A 22826-nucleotide genomic window follows, 5' to 3' on the forward strand; every position below is an offset into this window, starting at 1 on the left:
AGTGCGTACAAACGGACTTTGAACCTTGTTCAATTTCTATCAACACAAAAGAAGGTACTTCAATAATGACTTCTTCGGATCAACCATCGTCGGCACGGGAACATACAGTTGTAAAACATCAGGAGATTAATCAAGAAAAGAATCCTTTGTCACGCGAAAAGATGCTGAAATTATTGGAGCAAGTGCAGATCAGTATGCCATTGAAAGGAGGAAGAATCGGACAATCGGATGATTCTCCTGTAGTCGAAGCCATGCAAGACTTTAGCCAAAGACACAGGCAAGTGGTCAACCTCGAAAAGCTGCTCTTTGGTGATTCTAACTGCTGACAAAAAATTGCCACGCTGTCGACGAATACCTTTATAAATGGTCAAGAGTGGAAAGATAGATATATTAGTAGATAGCCATTTTTGACTGACTCTAGACTCTTAGATCAATCAGTTAGGCTCCTTACGAACTATTTTAATGAATAAAAGGCTTGATTATATTAACGTAAACGGAATATATCAGGGCCTATCAAGTCGCGGTGCCTTGTTGTTCTAATCGAGGTAAAATAATACGACACAGACACACACACACACACACACACACACAATTGATTCTCCAGTCGGTTAGTGCCTTCATTGTCTTTTACATATATTCTAACAACAATTTTGGCGCTTCCATTTAGGTAGATAGGAAGAATATAGAGAGAGACTGTCAGAATCTTAGAAAAATGTTTGTCTTGCGTTATATTTATTATATTTCAAATTATTGAATTTTGTATAATAGATATTGGAATGCAAATTTGTCGCTTTTTAATATAATTACGGTTTCATCGTGGTACTTTCTTATAAATAAAATATCTCGATCACGATCCTGTATTTCCTATGCCTTAAATATATCATGAATATAATTGCGACGTTCATCGGCAATTACCAAAACGATTACAAAGCAACATTTGTTGTTGTAAATTATCACCAGATTATATTACAGAGATGCAGATGTGGCAGATCATGCGCAAACGAGAGATTTAAAAAATTTATTCGCAACACTCGTCGATGTTCTTCGTAAAGAATACTCCCCGCCAAAGAATTTAATCCCCATGGAAGAACAAACTGCTTATCGAAATCCGCCATTACGCTATGAAAAGCAACTCGTAAAAGATATGCAAACGGATATTAACAACAATGATGAGATCAATCGGCAGATTAATATAGGAATACAATCAAGCACACGTCTGATCAACAAAAATTCACAATACGAAGATAGCTATGATCAATTTTCACAAAATACGAAAAGTTGTAACACGAGAGAATCTTGTTCCGTTAATCAAGATAAATTGCAAAATAGTAGTAATCAAAATCAGATGATGAGATCCACAGAAACCGAATTCCAAAATCCGAGAAGTTGTAGCATGAAAAGATCTTGTTTAGTTAATCAAGACAAATTATATAGTAGTCAAAATCAGGTGACAAAATTCACAGAAACCGGCGAATGTAGTTGCACCGATTCGAAAAAATGTCACGCAGAATCAGATTGTGGTTATTTTTGTTGCACCAATTATAAGAAGCAATTTTATGAGAAATATAGTGGCGATGTAAAAAATCAGGATTTAAAAAATTTGCCTTCGTCGCTGATAAATAGAAATGATGATCAATTTGCGAAAAAAGCCGCCGACGCAGCTCATGCGAAATGGTAAATTTATTTATTTTAGCTCGATAAGATATTAATTAATCGACAATGTACATGCTAACTTTTTAGTTATGACGCTATGAATCCTTTCGAATCCTGGAAAATGAATCTGTTGGAGCAAAAAAGCAAAGCTTTCGATAACAATCAGAACTTACAGAATTATACGGAACATTTGGAAAGATGTAAAGAGCTTTTAGACAAATGTTATTTGAAGAATACGAACAAAATTCCTGTAAGAAAAAAATGTGACGATAAGATGATCGAAATGATTTATTTATCATTAATCCGTTTAAAAGGTGAATAACATGAGTCATTTACGAGGCATGGGAGCAATGAAGTCACCGCATACATGTCGAATGGAGGATCAGATAAAGCCGTTAGCGGAAAACGACGAAGAGTCACGCTGCAGTCTTAAGTGTCCAAACGAATGTATAGATCTACCACCATATTCGACGAATTCAACGCCTTTATTGATTACAAATGGTCAAGGTCTTGTGGAAATTCATGTTCTCTCCCTGCAGCTTGCTACATCTGTTAGTAAAAAATTAGGAAAGTGTTGGAAACATCTCGATTATAGTTTTTTATCTTTATATATACGTGTGTATATATATATATATATATATATATATATATATATATATATATCGTTACAGGCAGCGACAGTTCTTTTTCAAGAAGAGAATCTTTCCAACGTGTCCTTATTCATCAGTTGGAACATTTGGGGCCAAGAGACAGTTTGTACGCCAACATTGAAATACCCAAAGTTAAACTTCAATTCGTCCTTCGTTTATCATATACCGGATCTATCCACGTTCTTCAATTATGCTCTGTCAGAATATGTCATCTTTCAGGCGAACGTCGTTGAACAGAATACAACGACTTACGCTGTCGCTAAAGCAAAATTATGTATCAAGGATATACTTGATTATCCTCAAAATAAGTTACATTATATCGCGCCTATGAACAGCGTTATATCTTGTACACTTGGTATGAATTTCGGACAATTATCCTTATGGGTGAGATTGAGTTGCGATGTCGAGCAAGTCGATTTATTCAAAAGGCAGCGAGGTTTGCTTCCACGAATGGAACAGGATCAACAATCGATTCGAAAAACTACTTTTCGAGAGGATACGACTCCATTGGAGGAATCAAATAAAGAATATGAAGATGCCGTTGATGACTCTGAAAGTAGGTTTCAAAAATTCGAATATAATTATGTATCAATTAATTGAATTAATACGATCGGTATACGTATAGGTACACATGCAAATGTAATATCAGATATTAACGAAAAAAATAAACATGAAGAAATTAAAAGACCCTCCTATAGCTCCACCCATGATATATTGGTTACCCATAACGATGCCAACAATGAATCATCTGACAGCGATATAACGTTATTGTCCAAACAATCTGACGAAATGTAAAGATTATTTTAAAATTGCTTCTATCGAATCAACGTTCAATAGTTTTTAATAAAATAAAATAATAAAACGTTTTGATATCCAGTGCAAGGTGGGCAACTCCGACAAATAAAGAAGAACAGGATAATAATATCACTCAAGAAGAGAAAACGAATATGGACGAGTTTAATTCATTTATTTCCCATGTAAGATTTATATTTGCAAAATATATCCTTGTGAAGAGTTATCGTCGAATATATTTATAAGAATTTTGAACGTGTTCAGAATCCGCACGATGATATAGAATTACATAGCACGGATCTTGACATATTAGAAGTGTTTGGAGAAAACAATTGGAAACAATATAAGGGAAAGAGTACCTCCGCTTATTCCCAAATTTATAGTAATTAAAAATAGCTTGTATGTTTCTTATATACAGAGCTTCTCCTTGAAACTTTGCACTAGATTTAACTACTTGCAGAATCATGAAATGCTGCCGATGATGAGCATAACAAGAACAATCCTTCGAAAAAATATGTACGAAGTTACTTCGTTGATTATTCTTAACAGAGCAAACAAAAGCAAAAAAAAAAAGATAAATTATGTAGATACATACGCAACTCTGAACATATTCATATATATTATACGTAATGAATTTTCATTAAAATTTAATTATTAATAAATATAGTTTTTTGTTAAAAAGGAAACGTAGAATAATTTCATTGAATAATCAAATTGCAGCCATTGGAAAAGGATACAATTATAATCCAGATCGTTAAAATAAATCTATTTGAAAATAGTTCAGTCATGCTCGACGATGATGTTCATTTGCTTTATGTGGAGTATTCTTTTCTTGGTTATCGTGGTGCTGATATGGAAACGGAATCAATACCAAAACCAAAGACATACACAGAACCATTGATTTATAATTTCAGAAAAGGTAATGCCATAGAACCGACGAGTGTATATATAAAGAAACGAAATAATATTTCATATGTCTTACAGTATTTTCGATAGACGAGGAATATCATTCCATTGAGAGAAACACGTTGCGAGCAATGTTACATCAGTCTATCAATCCAAACATCAAATTTATTTTAGTGAGCGAACCACTTCCTGCAGAAACAGATATTAAGGATTGTGTAGAAATCGGGTAAAATGATAAAAACAATAGGAAGATCATAAATAATTTCAATTAATTACAATATTATGTCTCAACTTAGGTACGCATACTTTAACATAAGAGAATATGCTCTGGATGACAATGATCAAAGCATAACAGTACCAATTATAAACCAAATGCAAACTGAACAAATAGGTTTATTAACGGTAAATTCATTAATATTGCATTATAAACAAATATTTGTATATAATTTGTATATTTGAATATTTTTAGTATAGTTTTATATATATATATATAAGTAGTAATGAGCGCGTAAAGCTCTTCTCGACAGTTACCCCCACCATTACGCTTCGACTTAACGGTGGTATCTCGACGCTTGGTAACACTACTGCGCAGTCTTTCACAACCCAGGGATGAGTGTTCATCGCACGTAGAATTCATACGCTTCGTCTAAGCGTTATTTTCTTATTTATTGTCACGTTTAATTAGGTCTTTTAATTAGATCATTATTTGGAAAATTAATTGGACGATCCGATGATAAGCTGCAACTACTAATCAGTTTACAATTATTGCGAACATATTTGTATCCTATATGAAGTATTTTTTACAGATATGCGTGCTAAGTCTCAATGTCATACGTTAATATTTGGGCGATACATTATTTCAAATTATATAAATTAATTTGACGATCCAGTAATAAGCTATGACTATTAATAAGTTTATAATTATTTCAAACATATTTATATCTTGTATACAATATTTTTTACAGATATACGTGCAGGGTCTCGATGCCATACGCGAATGTCTCAGCAGTAATATGTGAAAGCAAAAATGTTTGGAGAAAATATAGAAAATGATCCATATTCTTTTCCTAATAAACAATTTATTACAAATCTTTACAATATATTTTTTGATATAATAATATATACGAATAATCGTATTTTTATGAATAGTTAACTCTTTTCGTTTTCATTTTTTGGAAAAACGTTGTTTGAAGTTGTGTTAGTGTTATTTCCCATTATATTCTGAAGAATAACCTTCTTTTTTTCCTTTATCGCTGACAGAAGTTTAGTTCTTCGGAATATATCATTAAATATTCCAATAGCCATTTGAAAATTTCGACAGTCTCTTGGCTCATGTGCAACCGACCAAACACCTTGGATCGTATCAATTCCTTGACATACTTTGCAAGAACCTATGGTCAACTAATCGTTAATAAATGAATATTAAGAAACCATTTATTAGAAAGAATTTTCTCTACGATTACTTGCCAACGAAAATTGCTAAAGTTTTAGTATGATTGTCATAAGCGAGCAAGGAAAACGGTGCGCCATGTCTGAATGGAGCATGGCCTGTTACGTTCCACGTTGTGTTCAGAAGTCCTTCATGCAAAGGTTGAGGTATGAGATTTGCCAACGTGACTATTATACTTTTATTTAAAACTTTCATATCTAATCTCACTCCAGCCTTGTTCGTCACCCATGATCCCGTCAGTTTGCAGGGTAAACCTAGAAAGAACATTTTCAATTTGAACGTACTAAATTTTGTGAAATTACTTTTCAAACACTCACTGCGTACACACACACACACACACACACACACACACCTTCATTATTTTTATCTGTCGTATGATCCATCTTAATTTCTTCTAATTCATCGACAATTCTATTGAGTATCTGATCAGCAACTTCTTTCGTTTCGTTAACAGCAACAGCAATATTAACGTGGTGCCTATTTGCAACGTCCTCCTCTACGGAATTCCGATTTCTAATACCGTTTTTACGTTCTATAAATTCTTTTTTTGATTCCCCCTTTTTTTTTGCAATTAGCGACTGTTTATGAACGTTCGATTTATTCTTCATGTTCTTAACTCCCTTTTGAAGTCCACGTCTAGTCATTTGCTGGTTCAAGGTCATCGCATCCTTAGATTCATTTTTCTTATTCCACTTTTCCTCGCGATCGAGATAAACAGGAGTCAAAAATCTTTCTACAGGTTGAACATTCTTCTTAGGCAAAATATCAACAACAGGGTTGTACAAGTTGTTGTTTATATCCATTGTCGTATCCACACTATTTTGATTATATATTCCAGTTTGAATTTGGGAAGGATTCACGAGATATAAATGATTTCTTTGATCCTTGTTTTTGTATATTGGAATATAATGTAATTGTTGTTTTTCTGAAGGTAAAACAAAAGTTTTTTCGTATGGTTCCGAATAGATGTCTGTAGGATTCTTTATTTCAAGCGTATTTTCTTCATTGTTATTAATTTGAGGTGTAGGAATTTCTTCGGAATGTAATTGAAAGTGATCGTTCATTAGATCTTCTTGGGTATTATCGTTTAAGGGATAAAGATATTTTTCATCGCTTTTTTGCAGCGATGAACCATAATTATTTGGATAGTTTTGTTCTTGTTCTGGTTGCAATATTCCTAAATTAAATCCATAATTATTATACATGTTTTGCTCATCTGTATCTAATGGTAAAGTGTATTGATCTCCACTTGATTTTAGAATTAGTGAATTGGTATCGAAGTTTTCTTGATCCATTTTTGGATCCTTTTCAGTTTGATATTCCTGAAAATTTTCATTGTACGTATAGAAATTGTCATTCAAATTTCGATTAGATCTGATCTTTTGAAGTCTCCTGTTCGAGGATAATTGTTCCGGCTGAAAGTACATTGGATTGTCATTATATGGAGAAGATATGGTATAACTTTGACGAACGGATCTGGCACGAGGACGTTTCTCTATTTCCCCTTCGAATTCGTCGATATCGTTGTAATATTCGGCATATTCTGCTCCTTGATCGCCGGAATTTTTCTTCAATGGATCCTTCGTAGTCGTTCTCATCAATCGATCTATCATACTTCGCTTTTCGTTGTCTCGTTCGGTCTTATTATTTGTTTTCGTAATTGCATCTGTAATTGTAGTTATCGCGGTATTTAAAATTGATGTTTCAGTCAGATCGATGTAGTCCTCTACATCCATAATGACTGTTACATTATCAATTGCGAATTTACCGTCATCAGATACTTCTTGGTGTAATGCCTTTTTAGTTTTATTTTTAGAATGAATATTAGATTTTTTTCCTTTAAATGATGTCCCTTTTACCAGAGTCTTTGTTCTTTTGGAGTCGTAATCTGCCTGAATAAATAAACTCTTAAGTTTTCAGAATATTGTATTATGAGATTTACGTAGAAGTATCGATAATGAACTTTGCACGATAATAAAGAGTGTAATGGAGTCTTACCTACCTTAGCGGATGCCTTCTTGGACCACCGAGGCTCTCGATGTTTCAGTCGTTTACGTCGACGTCTATGCCTCCTCCGTTTTTTTTTCTTTCTGCCTTTATGCTTCGAAGATTTCGGATGATTCGGTTTTAGATTAGATTTCCGTGCGAAGTTTTCTTCTACGGAAAGTAGCGAATAAGTATCCGCATTGTTCCGAGAAGAGTTGATATTCACGAGTTTATTTATGGTTTCTCGCATCTTGAAAGACTTAAGAGCGTCGTTAGCAAATTTCTGCGCCAATCTGCTCATATGACTCGGTTGCGAGTCGAAGACTATCTCATTGGGGTTCATAAGTTTATCCGCATAATCCTCTTCGTGTTGATTTTGATCTCGAGTCTCTCTGATCTTAGCTCTTTCCATTTTCAAATCCGTGTTCCCTTGCGAGTTCTCTCTTCTCGAATTTCGAACGATCAGATTGGCTTCCCTCGATCGAACGTTTCTGCTATTTTTAAGATCGTCCCGGATGCAAGTCACGTTAACTAGTAGTGCGATCATCGTGACAAATCTGCGTTTTTTTGTTAACTGATATTATTTACAAACTTAACCACGAATAAATTAATTGACAGGTGCGATTACCTGAGCAAACTTGGCTGCATTCCTCCGAGAGGTTGACAAATCGTATCATCGGTTTCGTGGCCATTGATTCAAAACTGAAAAACGACGGCGTTTTGTCGTTTCCTATATCGTTTCCATATGACAGAACGTCACGATCTATACGATAGAAGGTTAACGTTATGCTTTTATTTTCTAGCTTCTATCAAAAATGGTGTCTGATAGGAAACAAATTAGAATTTGTTAGCACGGACAAAGGCCATTTCGGCGAGTAAACATTCTTTCGAGGGAAAGTGTCCGAACGTCAGGAATCATAGGAGTAGAAGAAGAAGAAGAGAAAGAAGAAGAAGGGAAGAAGAAGAAGAAGAAAGAAGAAGAAGAAGAAGAAGAAGAAGAAGAAGTGAGGATAGGACGCTTAATTTCGTCGCACAAACCGTACATGTGTACTTATATATACAGCTCGTTCGTAGAGTCTACCGACCGATCCACTATGTACGATCAAAGGCGACTTGGGCCAATGCCAAGTACACGCGTCGGCCTCAATTAGTCGAATATTACGTATAAATGTCATACACCGAGCTATCGTACTTACAATTAGCCGTACAGTCAACGGGTAGAGGTGAAAGAGATGCATTAAGCCACCCTCGCTAATGCGACTACCACTGTTGTGTCTCAAGCTATATATTTACTAGTTCTAAGGAAAAGCGAGTTCGACGTTCTCGCGAACAAATGGATTATCATCCGTCATCTTAATTATTATCTTCGCTTCGTTTACTTCATTAATTAATTTTTATGCAATTAACTTAATTGAATGTACAAACATTTCAACCAACGAAATTCCGGCTTAACCAAGCAATCTTGAAACTTATGGTAGACGGTGATAAACAAAGCGTCATTCACGTTCAGTCGATTTGACAGACGCATTCGAATGCATCGCGAAATTTGTTGATTCCTAAGATGTTAGATCAATTTCTAACGTTGAAATATGTACTGCATAGATACATAGACACGCAGAAATTATTTTTGCAAGAGAGTCGATTTGATTTTGTATTATATACATAGTCACTCGTAAAGTGATCCTAAATCGTAGATGAATAAGATTTAGGAATGTGTATATCTATACGGAGGAAGAGAAGTCGAAGGAAATGTTCTCCTTATAGATTATATATGTACGTATGTATGTATTAAAATTGAATCTGCACACAAATAGATTCTCCGAGAAGACGATCCGTCGAAGTACCATTGGCGCCTGGTGAAACTCGGCTACACGCTTGAAAAAGGAGAAGTCACGGATGGTCAGTACCGGAGAGAAATTATGGCTCGGGAGAAGGCATAGCGAAATACAACGTATGTATCGGTGCAGCGTCGAAGTGAAATCCCTGGAGACACGGGAGCATCGATTATTATTAGAACCAGCTAAGGTACAACCGAAGCGTCTTTACTGTTCGGTCAAATAACCATAACGTTTCGTTCGATTATGCATCCCTCAGGAACGATCTCTGTAAAATTAATTACCTTCATCGAAAGATTATTTAAAGAGGTGTCATTGTTACAAATTGTTTTCACATTGACATCTTGTACGTTGCACAAAGTGAAACGTTCTCTTGTAAGTTTGTTACGAAAATGGTTATTCCTAGATACGCATTAATCAAATGGCTAACGACCAAGCTGTTTCAAGTTACATTCGATATACTATATTAGATCGTAAATATAATATATTCGAGTTGGAAATTCGTTCGATCGTTGAAAAGAGGAAAACGATGAGAATCGAGAGAATCCTTGGAAGACTTTGAGGGAGACGGTTTGAAGATAGAGAGAAAGAGAAAGAGAGAGTCGAAGAAGAGCCGATTCGACGACGACAAAAGCTGCAATGTTGAAGAGGACGACGACGAAGCTGAGATAGAAGAAGACGAATAGGAAGAAGAAGAAGAAGAAGAAGAAGAAGAAGAAGAAGAAGAAGAAGAAGAGGAAGAAGAAGAAGAAGAAGAAGAGGTAGCAGAGAAGCGTGGAGGGCGTCACGACGCCTTGCCGCACTGGCATTGGTAGCAGTCTCGAGATAGCCGCCGGCTGGCTTCCTTACCACCTCGGTGAATTTATTCGGGGATTCCGAGCGCAAAGCGCCGAACGATAAATCCGATCGATCGTCCGTAGAGTGATCTTTTTCTCTTTCTCTTTCTCTCTCTCCCTTTCCTCTCTTTCTTTCTCTCCATACTCATCTATCACCATTTTTCTTACTTTCCTTGAGAAACGATTCTTCGAGTAACGAAACGCAAAAGAAATTTCTTAATCCTTCGAACGAAAGGAAGGAAAAAAGGAAGTTGATAAAATTTGAAAAAGAAAAGTGCATCAAAGTGAGTGCTTTAAAGGAAAAAAAAGAAAAAAAAAGAAAACAGATTATTATCATATAGGTGAGTCGAACTTTTGCTATCTTTTCTTTCTTCTTCGCTACTAAGACACGCTTTTCTTTGCTTTCTCTCTCTCTCTTTCTCTCTCTCTCTCTCTCTCTCCCCCTCTCTTCCTCTCTCTCTCGTTCTTTTTTCTTCATCCTTTGCCGTCGTGTCAGCCCCTCTCCCGCGGCTATTTTCGCGCGTGTGTTGTGCAAGTGTCGAACGCATTAAGGCGGCATTCGAAAATCGTGCCTACCTCCGATGCTGCTACGGCACGTCGAAAGATCGCGGATCCTCCTTCGATCGTCTCGCCTTTTCTCGACACGTCGTTCGATGAGTCTACCGTTTAAAAAAGTTTGGGTTTCGTATAACGCCACTCTCTGATTAATATCGAACATTATGTTCTTCTTCTTTTTGTATTTCTTTTTTTTTTTTTACTTTTAGATTAGAAGAAACATCGCTCGTTTCCAACACGAGTTCGTGAAAACAACGATGATTGATTTGGAAACGTATATGTTTAACAAGGAAACACTCGTGATTATACTTTCGAGCTATTTGTATCTCGTATAACGCGTCCAACTCGACAATTATCATATGTCAACGACAATAAAGACAAATCGACGATTATGTAAAAATAGTTAGTTGTTGCTTAATTAATATACAAGTATGTATAAACAGAAGACATCTGGATTAATTACACGACGATCTATGATCTCTAAGAGGAATCGAACGATCGAACTTGGATTTTCTCGTCTCGATATCGTTCGAATCAAAGATAAGACGCTTTTCGTTGCACCTAATAATGCTTGACATGCGATGACATCGCATAATAAATAGAGAACGTGTAACTCGGTTCCGAAATGAAATTCTGTGTTACGTGCTCAAGGTGCCTCGTAAAATAGCTACGCGCTATTTTCCTGGCACAGTTTCTGAAAGTCAAGCGTCCAGTGAATCAAACCGCGGGTCCAGTCATACGAAGGCCAAGTTTTTAGCTTCTCTTCTTCCTAAACAAACCGGTGTTAGTCATTACAATCACAAAAGTCACGATACTTGCTAATGTAAAACGTAGAAGATCTTCGAATTAGAAGTCATTGATTCGAAGGAAATCGAATGCTGTGGGAAGAATTAGAAATCGTATCGAAGAAAGATCGTCACATAATTTTCACGTTTCTCTGTTTACTTGTACGTTATGACGAATCGTGTTTTCTTTTTCTTTTATGTACTATCTTGCAACATCGTTAAATAAAAAAATAAAAAAGAACTAACAGAGCAATAGGTTGTACAGTTTATAGTCTTTTAGTAGGTGATCCCGATAAAGAATTTGTTTTCGTGCCAGGTGACAAATAAAGGCAAAGCTGTGACATACCGATGCCAGGAGAACGAACGATCATATCACAACAGCGTGTACGTATTTTGAGAACAAATATATTTTCTTTAGACGATTTCAAAGGGCGCGCGTCTAAGATCTAAGGTTTACGAGGTGCGTATACGATAATGCGTTCCTCGTTATCGATCGAAATTGCTTCGGTCGATCGTTTTGAAAATTTTTCGAAACGACTTCCGGTTTATTTATTCTTTCGATTTCTCGATGAGTCGATATATGAACGTACCGTATGTAAGATTTTCGACTGGTGCGTAGAAATCAATGGCGGAAGTGACCCGATTAGCGGGAAAGTACAAGAAAATGCGGCCAACCCCGCGCCTTCGGTTAACGGGCTAGCCAATCGGAGCTACGAATACGGGTTCTACGTGCCGGAAATAGATTTTGCTCAAACCAAAGGTTGATCCACCGACGCCACTTTCACCAATCTCTACGTCCATCGTCTACGATTTATCGATACGCTTCTCTTTACAATTTTTCATTCGTTTATTATCGAATTCGGTGACAACGTCGACGATAAACGATGCGACGCGAGGAAAAAAAAATACTGAATATTCTTAGCTATGGTACGTATGTATGTATGATCATCCAGTCGATTCGTTTTTACGTCTCGTATAACCTTAATCACGATTTTATAGAGATCGTCTTGAAAGAGTCGACTACTGATCTTGTTCGTAACGAAACATACATCTTCTATAGATTCTACGTCTAACAATAACGAAAGAACGACAAGATGAGCCAATTTGTTAATAGGCTGTGATTCATACAAAAAATATCTTGTTTTCGATATTTCCTTGAAGCATGTTCGTTCGTGCTACGTTTGATTTTCTAGCTTTCAAATATTCCATCGATAATACAGAATCGTAACGACTTCATTCTGTCATATTTCAGGACTTTAATAGTCGGTAAATTACCAGCGATTCGGTTAATAAGAAACTCTTACTTTTATCTTACGAAAGACGCAGAAATATGCATTTGAATATATGTTTCCTTAGCGGGTCCTTCAGATGGCAGCACTGTAACAATTATTAAAGTATGATCGATTTGAACATATATCTGTAATAAGTATAAAGCGCGCGAAAATGTAATGGCGGAAAAGCGACGACGTATCGAGTGATCGTTCCGTAAACGTATATCTTCAAATTTTACTTTTCCCATAATTCTATGACGAATTCGGATAAAAAACATGGTGTAATTGTAACGTCTTAAATTGCAGAATAATGACGTAATTCAGCATCCGTACAATGGCTTACAACAGATCAATCACGAGCGTAACCTCTAAAAGAAAAAAAGGTAATAGATATCTACCGAATTTTTATCGATGACGAAGATCGTATCTTTGTCTTTTACCGAAGCATAATGAAAGCTCACTGGAATCACAAAGTCTCGTTTCATTTTTCAGAATATACAGCGGAAGTAAGCAAAATCGTAGCAAGCGAATCGAGAATCCAGGAGAGAAGATCGACGCAAATTTTACAATCGACGCTTAGGGTAAGTAATTCGATTTTTTTTTTTTTCCACCACATGTAAAACTATCTCAAGCGAACCGAATAAAGTAGAGATTTATGACGTAGATTTCAAAGATTGCATGCGTACGTCATGATCCACGATGATACGTCAAATCTCAATTGAAAAAAAAAAGAAAAAAAAAAAATAGATAAAGGGAGTAGAAGTTAAACGACAACGATGAAGTGCAAGCGTAAACGTTTTACGCGCTAATTGGTCATCGTGTAGGTGAGATCAAGAAAAGAAAAAAGAAAAGAAGAAGACGTTAAATACATTACGTCACGACAGGAGGATCATCTAAATTAAACTAAAACCGTGGAGCACCGCGTAGTTAGATAGAAAATATCTGGTTCGATGCCAAAGTTTCTCGCCGAGGAAGAAGTACGAGAACCCACCGGCAGCGCCATTCCAATTACTCCCGCGATGCACCGACACAGCTCTAATTCTTCTCTTTCTTATTTCCTTTCGTGCTTCATTTCGAAATGATTTCTTTCAAACGAATCTTTATGGTTTCTCCTTTACAAAAAGAATATTCGTAGAAATGCATCTTTTGGATAAGCGTGCGTACGGAATAATCGGTTAGGATGTTGTAACAAAACTATTCGATTTCGAGCCACTGCAAAATCAACGTCGAGACGACGTATTATAGATCGTAGATCTTGGATCGTACTTATGAATGCGCGAAACGGATTTCTTAGTCAGACCGCTAGAAGAAGAAATGTCTTTGGCTGGACGTCAAAAACTTAAAGTTTGTGCCAGTAATTCTTCTTCGCGTGTCAGAAAATTTGTGGAGAAACGAAGAAAGTGCGACGTCTTTAACCGCGTTGGCTCTTTCAATGTCGCAGCTATATCGCGTTTTCGGTTACTCTTGACCTAACTTAAAAATTTGCAACGTTATTTTCGAATTCTTCGCTTCCGAAGGCTGATCCTTGCATTATGAATTATTAACTCTTTACTTAACTTCGTCGTAAGGACGTTGAGTTAGAATACGGAGGACGTAGCGTGATTCACGATAGATCGATCGATGATCGTATGGATGAAAGTAAAAGATGGATGTGCCAATGATTCGAGGATCTCAAAACTCGCGATAGAAAGAAAATAAATTACATTGTCGTGCTAACATATTGAACTCATTCGGACGGAGATCACTGAGTTTGGCAACACGTCAAATCTACGTATCGCCGGACTCTTTCGATGTGCCAATACCACCCATAGAGCCGTTCAAGAAGCAACTTAACGTCAACGTAATGCGAGTAAATCATTCTGATTTATCGTTGAATGATGAAAAGGTGTGCTATGCGATGATACGCGTTCGCGTCGCGTGATTTCGATTGTTATATATCTATGTTTTTTCTGGGTAAAATGCGAGAAGCTTCTCAAATTTATCAAAGGATTATCGGACGAATATTGTGCTGTCATTTTTCGACTCTTCTCTCTCTCTCTCTGTTAGACTCGTTTCGCATGAATTGCCCTTTCGATCGGCTAAACATCTTAACCGCCATATAACGTTATTTAGTAACTTATGTCAGATATAAATTATACGAACCACGATCCCGTTAAGAGTCTTAATAAATCAGAATCAACCTTGGCTATCGTGATAAATCAACACGAACGATCGTGCTACGAAACTCTCTCGGTACTCTTTCACAACAAATTTGCATACTCTATAAAGCGTTTTCGATATACCGTGATCGAGGTATACAGCGCACTGTATCGCAATGTTTCACCCTCTAAAGTCTATCGCCCATGTCTCCGGTATGCCAACAATGCGTCGCGAACTTATTTGAGACCCGTTTAACTACCAAAACGAAACAAAACGGCTGTTTTACGATCAAGAAATTGTGCAAATAGTGTTTCGCTTGAAATTACTGTGCGAAAGTGCGAAATTCATTCGTTTTTATGGACATCATTAATTGCTACACTGTGAATATGACGATAAAACACTAAAATCATCATAAAGCATTAACCTTTCGAACGGAGACATTTCAACTGTACGCATCGATTTATTTTTCGATATTTAGTCTATCCAATGTAAAGCATATTTCTGTGTCAACGTACGTTCTCGTAAATCGGAATTGGAGTTTTATATGAAATAATGACGCAACGTTCCTAAATACAGAAAAGGGGCACGCGTTGGTTTCAATGCACGTGGGTATAACGAGTAAGAGGCTGAAAATATCTTAACACCAATATTGCCCTTATTTCTAAAATGTTTACGAAACAACCATCGAATAATATAAAGTTTTCGCGAAAATCTGAAAGATTTTCGAACGAGCCGTATCTTCGTTCGTAATCGTCTTTAAGTATACATAGCGTCAGAGTGAAACGTCATCGATGATCGATGCGATGTTTTGGGAAATTCTCGGGATTTCGGGAAAATCGGAATCTTTGGTTGCAAGAGAGCAAGGTAACAGGTCGAGATAGGAGCTCGCTTGATCTCCTCGTCGACGAATAACGGGAGGAGGAGAGACCAAGATACGAAAAGGCCGACTCTCGTGTAACTCCGTTCTGAAGTTGTATTGGAGAAGTGTAAGAAGGGTAGCTATTTCTGGTCGTGGGGAGCCGAGAGTCTCGTCGCGCAAACGGCTCTTTAGCCACTTCTCGTACATCGAGTAGTAGTCTGGCGTTCGCCGCGAATCGTAATACGCTTATTCCGAAGTAACGGAGGCTGTGCGGAAAGGCCGCGAACTTTGTGCCGTTGATCCTTCGACGAATAGTCCGAAGAAACAAGAGCACGATCAGAGAGAGAGAGAGAGAGAGAGCGAGAGAGAGAGGGGGGAAGGAGGGAGAGAGAGAGACAAAAGCTTCCAATTTTCGAGAAAGATGCCCCCGTGAATTTTATTCACAATTTTATCAAAGATAAACGTTTGACGTTCGCGCGCGAACCACAAAGATTTTTTTCGATCGAACCAAAACCACGAATCACTTAACGAATACGAAGGATCTTCTTGCTCTTTCGTTTCGACTCGAAGAAATTTCGAGATATTCTTTTCCTATTCTTCTTCTTTAAAAAAAGAGATCTTTCTTTTTTTCATTTTTTTTCTTTCTTCGCTTCTTCGACGACGACGAGTAAATCGAATTCATTTTCGAGTCAGGACGAAGAGACTTGCCCTCTTTGCGTCTATCGTGATCCTATGATTTTCTTCGATCATTTCGAATTACTCTCTCGCCGCGCCGTTCCAAGGAAAGGCCTTTTGACAGAGGAAGAGGGAGAGTCACGTAGAGAGAAAGAGAGAGGGAAAGAGTGCAGTGCACTGGCGTGAAAATAGACGGACGACGGGGGTGTTGCTTCGCGAGGTTCGGTAAAAGTGACGAGCGAACGCTTCCACCGCTGTTCATTACTATTGGAAAGCGAGAATCAAGAGAAAACAGTAAAACGTCGTTATTAAATCTAGACGTTTGATGATTCAATGCGACGCGATGTTGATTAAATGATGTTTGATAAAATCAGGATAAATAAGTTGGGAGAATACTCGTCGTAAATTTATCCGATACAATTTTGCCGATCGAATACGAAGAGTGACTAGAGTGAGAAGAGGAGCTGGAGGAGAAAGTGAAAATACGGATTGAAGATATAAAAATTTGGGCGTGAAGAAGATCGAGAGAAAGAACTTTCCGAAGCACGATCGACGTCGTGAAAAAAGGATTCCTTTCTCTCGCGTGGAAATGAAAGAATTGGCCGTCTACCAGAGAGAGACGAAGGCGAGAACATCGACGGAATCCTCATAGGCATTTCGCGCAAGTAAAAATAAACTCGAAGCGCGACGCTTCACTTTCGTGTGGCAAACTTGGCGAAATTTTCTTTCCTTCTTTTTCTCCTTTCTACCCCTCTCTATCTTTGCTTTTTCTTTCAACGAGCTCGCACGGATATAAAGCCGAAAAAAAAACGGAGAAGTGGCAGCAGAACGGGCGAGTTGGACGAAAGAAAATTGACGGTAAAAATAATCGGCAAAAGACAGTACGAGAGATCATTCACCAGACTGTATTCCTGCACGCACGGTTGGGAGAAGTAACTTTTTTCTGTTCTCTTACTTTCTCTCTCTCCCTCCCTCTCTCTCTTTCTCTCTGTCTCTGTCTCTCTCTCTCTCTCTCTCTCTCTCTCTCTCTCTCCGACGTAGCAAAAAGGAAAGAGTCCAAGAAAAACAAGAGAGGCAATAAAAGTCGTGGCAAAGAAAACTCGGACAAATCTAATTCGGAGATTCGAAAAAGTTGGACTTCAACGTGGTCGAGTCGTTATGGATCTTTCAAGAAGGCACGATCGATCGATCGATCTTAGCAGAGAGCCCGCGTCAAGAAATACGAAAAGGAACGTCGAAAGAGGGTCGTCGAGATTAGAATCGATGCGGAATTGATGATATCGCGAGTAAGAACGCAAGGAAAAAAAAAGAGAAAGTTGGAGAGATCGTAGAGCGAGCTGGACAGAAATGTCCTTTTGTAGGATCACGGGGAGGAGCAGGGGCCTCCCCAAGCCAAATTATTTCCCCTTGCTGCCTCCTATCAGTCCAGCCGATGCTAAACGCTTCTGTCGCATCACCGGTAAGTCTTACGGGCTTCCGACTCATCATTACATTCCAGTACTTCTCGGCGTCCATTCGCACGACAAGTCTAAATGTAAGATTACGAATGCTGCCGGATTTGGTCCTCATCATTATACCGCTGGCCTGATACTCGGCGAGAAAAAGAAGCACGTTGTTTTGAAAGATTATCGTTACGTGTTTCCGATTCTCGAAGGCGAAAATGAACAACAAAGAGCTCTGAGAGATCTTTTAAGCACGAAGAAGCCGTCGGTCGAGGAGGAAGATCACAAATTCGTTTACACGGTCGAAGAACGAAGATGCAGTCTGGTTTTTCCAGCCAGATTGGAAGCGGCTGTACGAGACGGGGATGTCAAGGACGTTATGCTCTCTCGAGACTGCGATACCGTTCTCTTGAGACTGAAGCAAGGGAAAAATGTATCCGTCGATTTTAAGAACTTGAAGGATTTCGAGAATCTTTACGACGGTCTTGGACCCAGCGAAGAAGTTCTAAAGGAGCGCGAGAGATTAGAGGCTGAAGCCAGAAGACGCAAGAGAAAGAGACAGGCGGGTCTTAGTTATGCGAAGAAGATATTTGAGGAGAAAGAAAAGGCTGCGGAGGAAGAGGAACTTGAAAAAGCGAAGCATCTCAAGTTGAGAAGCGTTAAGGAGGAGGAAGTCGAAGAGAAGGAGATCGAGAACTGGAAACGAATCGACTTGGAAGGTGCAAGGTTAAGGGCTTGCAATATAATTACCACGACGAACTTGTTGAAGGATACGTTCGACACTTTCCCAGAATCTTTGGATTTGAGCGCCTTTCAAAGAGATACGATCTCGTCGAAGGGTGTACCGTTGACGACTAAGTTGCCTACTCCAATTAAAATAGAACCCCATACGTTTGATCAGAGTACAGAGTTATCGAGTACTTCGCCAATTTCCGAACACACTGGCGGATTCGAGGCTATCTCGATGGTGAAACCACTGACACCTTTGAAAGTAAAATCCGAACCTGCTCTAGAATCCGCCCTCGCGAATATTTCGGTTAACGACTTGAAAGCAACCTCCAATGTAAATGCCAAGTTCACGGAAGTTGGCGAGACAGCGCTCGAACGTCTTCCCAGAGTCGAGGAAATTCCTGCTTTAGTGGAAAAAATCAAGAGCGGAGAAAAGACTACGATGCACAAAGTGAAAGGTCTAAAGTTGGATATCAAAAGTGCTCAAAGATTCGTCGCAGGTCAAACAGTGGACACGCCGGTAGGTCCCATTTTTGTTCCAGGGCAAACTTTGGAAACGCCTCAAGGCCCCATATTCGTTCCCGGTTTCACGGTGAACACGCCGGACGGACCACTTTTAATTCCTGGTCGAATCATGGAAGTTAAGGAACAAAATGGCACAGGGACACCGTCGTTCGTCGCTGGACAAATTTTGCCAACGAGTAAACAGGGCTTGCAATTTATTCAGGGACAAACGTTTCACAACAGAGACGGGAGTAGATTCGTGCAAGGTCAAACTGTACTGACCGACGAAGGACCAAAGTTTGTGGCCGGCCAAATAGCCGATAACGGGAACTTCGTTCCTGGACAAACGATTCTTACTCCGGATGGTTCGAAGTTTGTTCCCGGACAAACGATCACGGATCATCAAGGAGAACAAATTTTTGTACCCGGAGAAAGCGTTAGAACTTCCGACGACTGGGAATTTGTACCAGGGCAGCGTATTCGATCTCCCAAAGGCGAAACAAAGTTCGTACCTGGTCAGACGATGGTAACGTCGCAAGGTGGTCACTTCGTTCCTGGACAGTTTGTCACCGAAGACTCTGGAGAGGGACACTTTGTGCCTGGAGTCATCAAAGAGTCCGAGAACGGTCTTCAATTCGTACCGGGCATGACGTTAGACACACCGAAAGGGCCAAAATTCGTCGAGGGACATATTTTGAAAACGCCGGAAGGGAAAGTATTCGTTCCTGGAAAAACTGTACTCACCGAGGAAGGATTTCAATTTGCCGCTGCTAGTAAATTTGACGAGGTTGTATTCGCGGAGGCAGGACCGGTGGGCATACCGATAGATTCGAAGACAGCTAACGCGAGTTCGATGTTTAGTCGGAAAGAAATTTTCGGTCATATGGTTCAAACGGATATCGGTGTCGAGTTTATACCGGAAGGCTCGAGAAACTTACCAACGGGGAAAAGAATCGTCCCGGGGCAATTGGTACGCGGTGGAAAAGACGAGCCGCGATTCGTACCGGGTGTCATGACGGAGGATGGTTTCCTTCCTGGTCAAATAGTAATGACGGAAAAGGGAGAACAGTTCGTGCCAGGTCAAGTGATCGATACGAGCGGTGGGCCAAAGTTCGTCCCGGGGCAAATGGTCGAGACGCGTACAGGACAAAAATTCGTTCCCGGACAGACCGTCGAAACAGCCGATGGACCGAGATTCGTTCCTGGTCAAATAGTCGATACGAAGGTTGGACCAACTTTTATACCTGGTCAAGTGATCTCCACGGAAGACGAGGGTTCTCGTTTCGTGCCTGGACAGGTCGTTGACACTCCGGACGGACCTCGTTTCGTGCCAGGTCGGGTCGTAGAATCGGGAGAGTCTGGTATCACTTTTGTATCGGGTCAAATCGTGCAAACGGAAGAAGGTCCACGTTTCGTAGCACCAGATCTGACCGATACGCCGGAAGGCGAGGTGGAATTTTCCGTTCAAGGATTCGAGGTCACTCCGGAGGAATTGCGTCTTCTCAGACCAAACCACTTGCATTACAATCCGTATACCTTGTGTCATGGAGAGAGTAGCATAGATGCTAGGATGTTGCGACAATTGTCGGAAGCTGGTCTGTCGATCGGTAGAAAGGTACTCGCAAATTTACCCGCGGTAGACGTGGACGTCGATCCAAAGGCTGTAGCTTTGGAACAAGCGCTGGTGATGGCAGAGAAGCTTGGATTACACGGTAATGCGGCCGTAAAAATGGCCCAAGTAGTTTCTACCGTGGCACAGTTGGCGAGAAACATGGCGCAACAGCAAGAACGAGATGGCAATCGATCGAACGTAAAAGGCTTGACGAATGGTACGAAATCGCCGATCACGATTAATGGCGTCAAGGAAACGTCGAACGGCGAGAAAGAAAATGCGAGGGATGATTGGCTACGAGATGCGATTAAAACAGCGATGGCGTCTGCGGTTTTAGCGCTATCCGGTAACGATGATAACGAAACCGTGAAACAAGACTTGGTCTATTCGTCGATTACCGAAGCGTTCAATGTTTTGCTACGTCAGAAAGAGGAGAGCATGGAACAATCGGTAGACAAGGTCCTTCGTATTCTCCTGATTCCGCAAAATCGAAGTGAACTTTGCCAAAGCACTATGTTGGAATTGATAGACGACTCAAAGAATAATAAAGTGGATATACTGAGATCTACGATAGTGGGCCAGACGTTGAAAGACGACGTCGTACTCGAGAGATTATCCATGGTTCTCGAAGAGGAACATGGCACCGATTTGATCGGACCAGCGTTCAGAACGGTATCGAAAAACGATCCGGAATTGGTTTCGCGAGTTCTTCAAAAGGTGTCCGAAGAAGTGGCGAGCGTAGCAACGGAGAAGGAGGCTGCCGAGACGGTACACAAAGCGATTGTTGAAGCTGTTCGAGAATCGAGCGAATTACGGGTGAAAGAATTGTTGAACGACGAGGGTAGCAACGTGCGGGAAATGCTACTTCAAGCTGTGGGATTGGCTCGAGCTCTTGGAATGTCCAGCACGGCCAGTAGTCTTTTAGCCGTGATCAGCGATGACAAATCTACTCGTGCTTTGGCCAGCGACAGAGTCACCTTGGACGTGTTAAAGAGATTGACGATTATGAGAAAATTAGCCGAGGAAAGGCCACCTTTCATGAACGCTCTCGGACAGCTCTGTAGCGATCCGGAATTGGCCAGAACGGATCCACGCCTTAGAACTCTCGTCAGAGAAAGCGCGGCACTGATGATAGTTCCGGAAGAAGCTCCGCTGCAATCGTCGATCGACGTACCAACGGCGTTGCTTCACGCTGACAACAGTTTAGCCATGGAGGAGTTCCTTATGAGAAGAAGTCATAAACCAACGTCGATCTTTATGATACTTAAGCAAGGTTTGCAGGCTGTCGTACCTAGGGAAGCCTCGAGATCGGTCTTAACCGGACAAGTAGCCTACACCGTTCTCGACGAAGACGGTATTCGTCATTTCGAGCCGTTACACGTTTTCTCGGCTCTCAGATTAAATCGGCCAACCGCTCATCGTTTCTCCATGTACTGTTGCCCCGTCGCCAGAGAAGAAGATATCGATGCTGAAATGACGTCCACGTTCACCGGAACAATCTCGATAACTAGTAGTCTCGAAGGCTCGGCTAATGGACTCTGTCAGAAGCAAGATAACGTTGCCGTTGCTCTGTCAAGATCCGATAGGTCTTTCGGTATTTCGGGTAGTAGGGAAAATACGCCGAGCTTCAAGAGATTAAGCAGTATCTGTCAGGAGAATGGTAGCGAACGGGTAACTTGACATGACGTTTCTTGTAATAATTTTCAGAGATAACTACGAAATAATACAATTTTCCATTTGTCGTCATTTTATTTGATATTATCGTCAATAATACTTTTATCGATTTCTTACGGATTTGTTCCGTTGCGTTCTCTTTCCTGCTTAAAATACTTCGAAAGGCATTTATTACGTAATAATAACGGTACGAGTTGACGTATGTTTCTGTTCCAGAAACCATTGGATAATTACATCGTCGTAAAGGATTACACGAACGAGACCGATGGCTTTACGGTGAACGTCGGTGATATCGTCGAAGCTTTCGAATATGCCGATCATGCAAAGTAAGTCGATTTTTTTTTCCTTCAGCATGCATGCTGAAAACGTTGTAACAGTGCCAGTGATTGTACTAGATCGCATTTCAACACTTCATTCGATAACAACGTGTACGACTAAACAAAATTTGCTATAAAAGTTAAAAAAATGTAACA

At 39.6% G+C, this 22826-nt stretch overlaps 3 protein-coding genes across 22 annotated transcripts in view; 2 read left to right on the top strand and 1 right to left on the bottom strand.

Annotated features, from left to right (window-relative positions):
• Nucleotides 1–5090, top strand: part of LOC127065844 (uncharacterized) — a 12982-nt gene extending 7892 nt beyond the window's left edge. For 3 of the 9 annotated variants that reach the window (XM_050998741.1, XM_050998742.1, XM_050998747.1), the window contains 10 exons: nucleotides 1–277; nucleotides 973–1674; nucleotides 1741–1903; nucleotides 1968–2859; nucleotides 2929–3094; nucleotides 3181–3280; nucleotides 3816–4014; nucleotides 4080–4227; nucleotides 4298–4403; nucleotides 4967–5090. The exon at nucleotides 1–277 is cut by the window's left edge and continues 223 nt beyond it. In XM_050998741.1, coding sequence (XP_050854698.1) covers nucleotides 1–277; nucleotides 973–1674; nucleotides 1741–1903; nucleotides 1968–2859; nucleotides 2929–3094; nucleotides 3181–3280; nucleotides 3816–4014; nucleotides 4080–4227; nucleotides 4298–4403; nucleotides 4967–5020 — 2807 coding nt within the window. In that variant the 3' untranslated portion in view covers nucleotides 5021–5090. Of the gene's footprint in view, nucleotides 278–972; nucleotides 1675–1740; nucleotides 1904–1967; nucleotides 2860–2928; nucleotides 3095–3180; nucleotides 3281–3359; nucleotides 3495–3555; nucleotides 3722–3815; nucleotides 4015–4079; nucleotides 4228–4297; nucleotides 4404–4966 lie in introns of those variants that run through there. The other 6 variants (XM_050998744.1, XR_007782200.1, XR_007782201.1 and 3 more) reach the window with 6 other exon arrangements.
• LOC127065849 (uncharacterized) lies at nucleotides 5067–8187 on the bottom strand. Of its 3 annotated transcripts, XM_050998770.1 has the most exons (6): nucleotides 8066–8187; nucleotides 7454–7994; nucleotides 7220–7343; nucleotides 5804–7117; nucleotides 5469–5705; nucleotides 5067–5392 (listed from the first exon to the last, which is right to left on the bottom strand). In XM_050998770.1, exons 1-6 carry the CDS (start codon nucleotides 8083–8085, stop codon nucleotides 5151–5153), a joined length of 2478 nt encoding a protein of 825 aa, XP_050854727.1. In that variant the 5' UTR covers nucleotides 8086–8187; the 3' UTR covers nucleotides 5067–5150. The 3 variants fall into 3 exon arrangements, with proteins under 3 accessions (XP_050854727.1, XP_050854725.1, XP_050854726.1); XM_050998768.1 differs by having other exon boundaries at nucleotides 5804–7343; XM_050998769.1 differs by having other exon boundaries at nucleotides 5804–7339; nucleotides 7450–7994.
• A 1853-nt stretch (nucleotides 8188–10040) lies between these two features.
• LOC127065869 (obscurin-like) overlaps nucleotides 10041–22826 on the top strand; it is a 37214-nt gene continuing 24428 nt past the window's right edge. For 2 of the 10 annotated variants that reach the window (XM_050998818.1, XM_050998821.1), the window contains exons 1-5: nucleotides 10041–10449; nucleotides 11765–11832; nucleotides 13026–13102; nucleotides 13212–13300; nucleotides 22570–22679. In XM_050998818.1, the coding sequence (XP_050854775.1) occupies nucleotides 13054–13102; nucleotides 13212–13300; nucleotides 22570–22679 (248 nt within the window). In that variant the 5' untranslated portion in view covers nucleotides 10041–10449; nucleotides 11765–11832; nucleotides 13026–13053. Of the gene's footprint in view, nucleotides 10450–11764; nucleotides 11833–12919; nucleotides 12940–13025; nucleotides 13103–13211; nucleotides 13301–15920; nucleotides 22351–22569; nucleotides 22680–22826 lie in introns of those variants that run through there. The other 8 variants (XM_050998811.1, XM_050998813.1, XM_050998816.1 and 5 more) reach the window with 5 other exon arrangements.

Source organism: Vespula vulgaris, chromosome 8 (genome assembly GCF_905475345.1).
Source record: "Vespula vulgaris chromosome 8, iyVesVulg1.1, whole genome shotgun sequence".
Classification (NCBI taxonomy): Eukaryota; Metazoa; Arthropoda; class Insecta; order Hymenoptera; family Vespidae; genus Vespula; species Vespula vulgaris.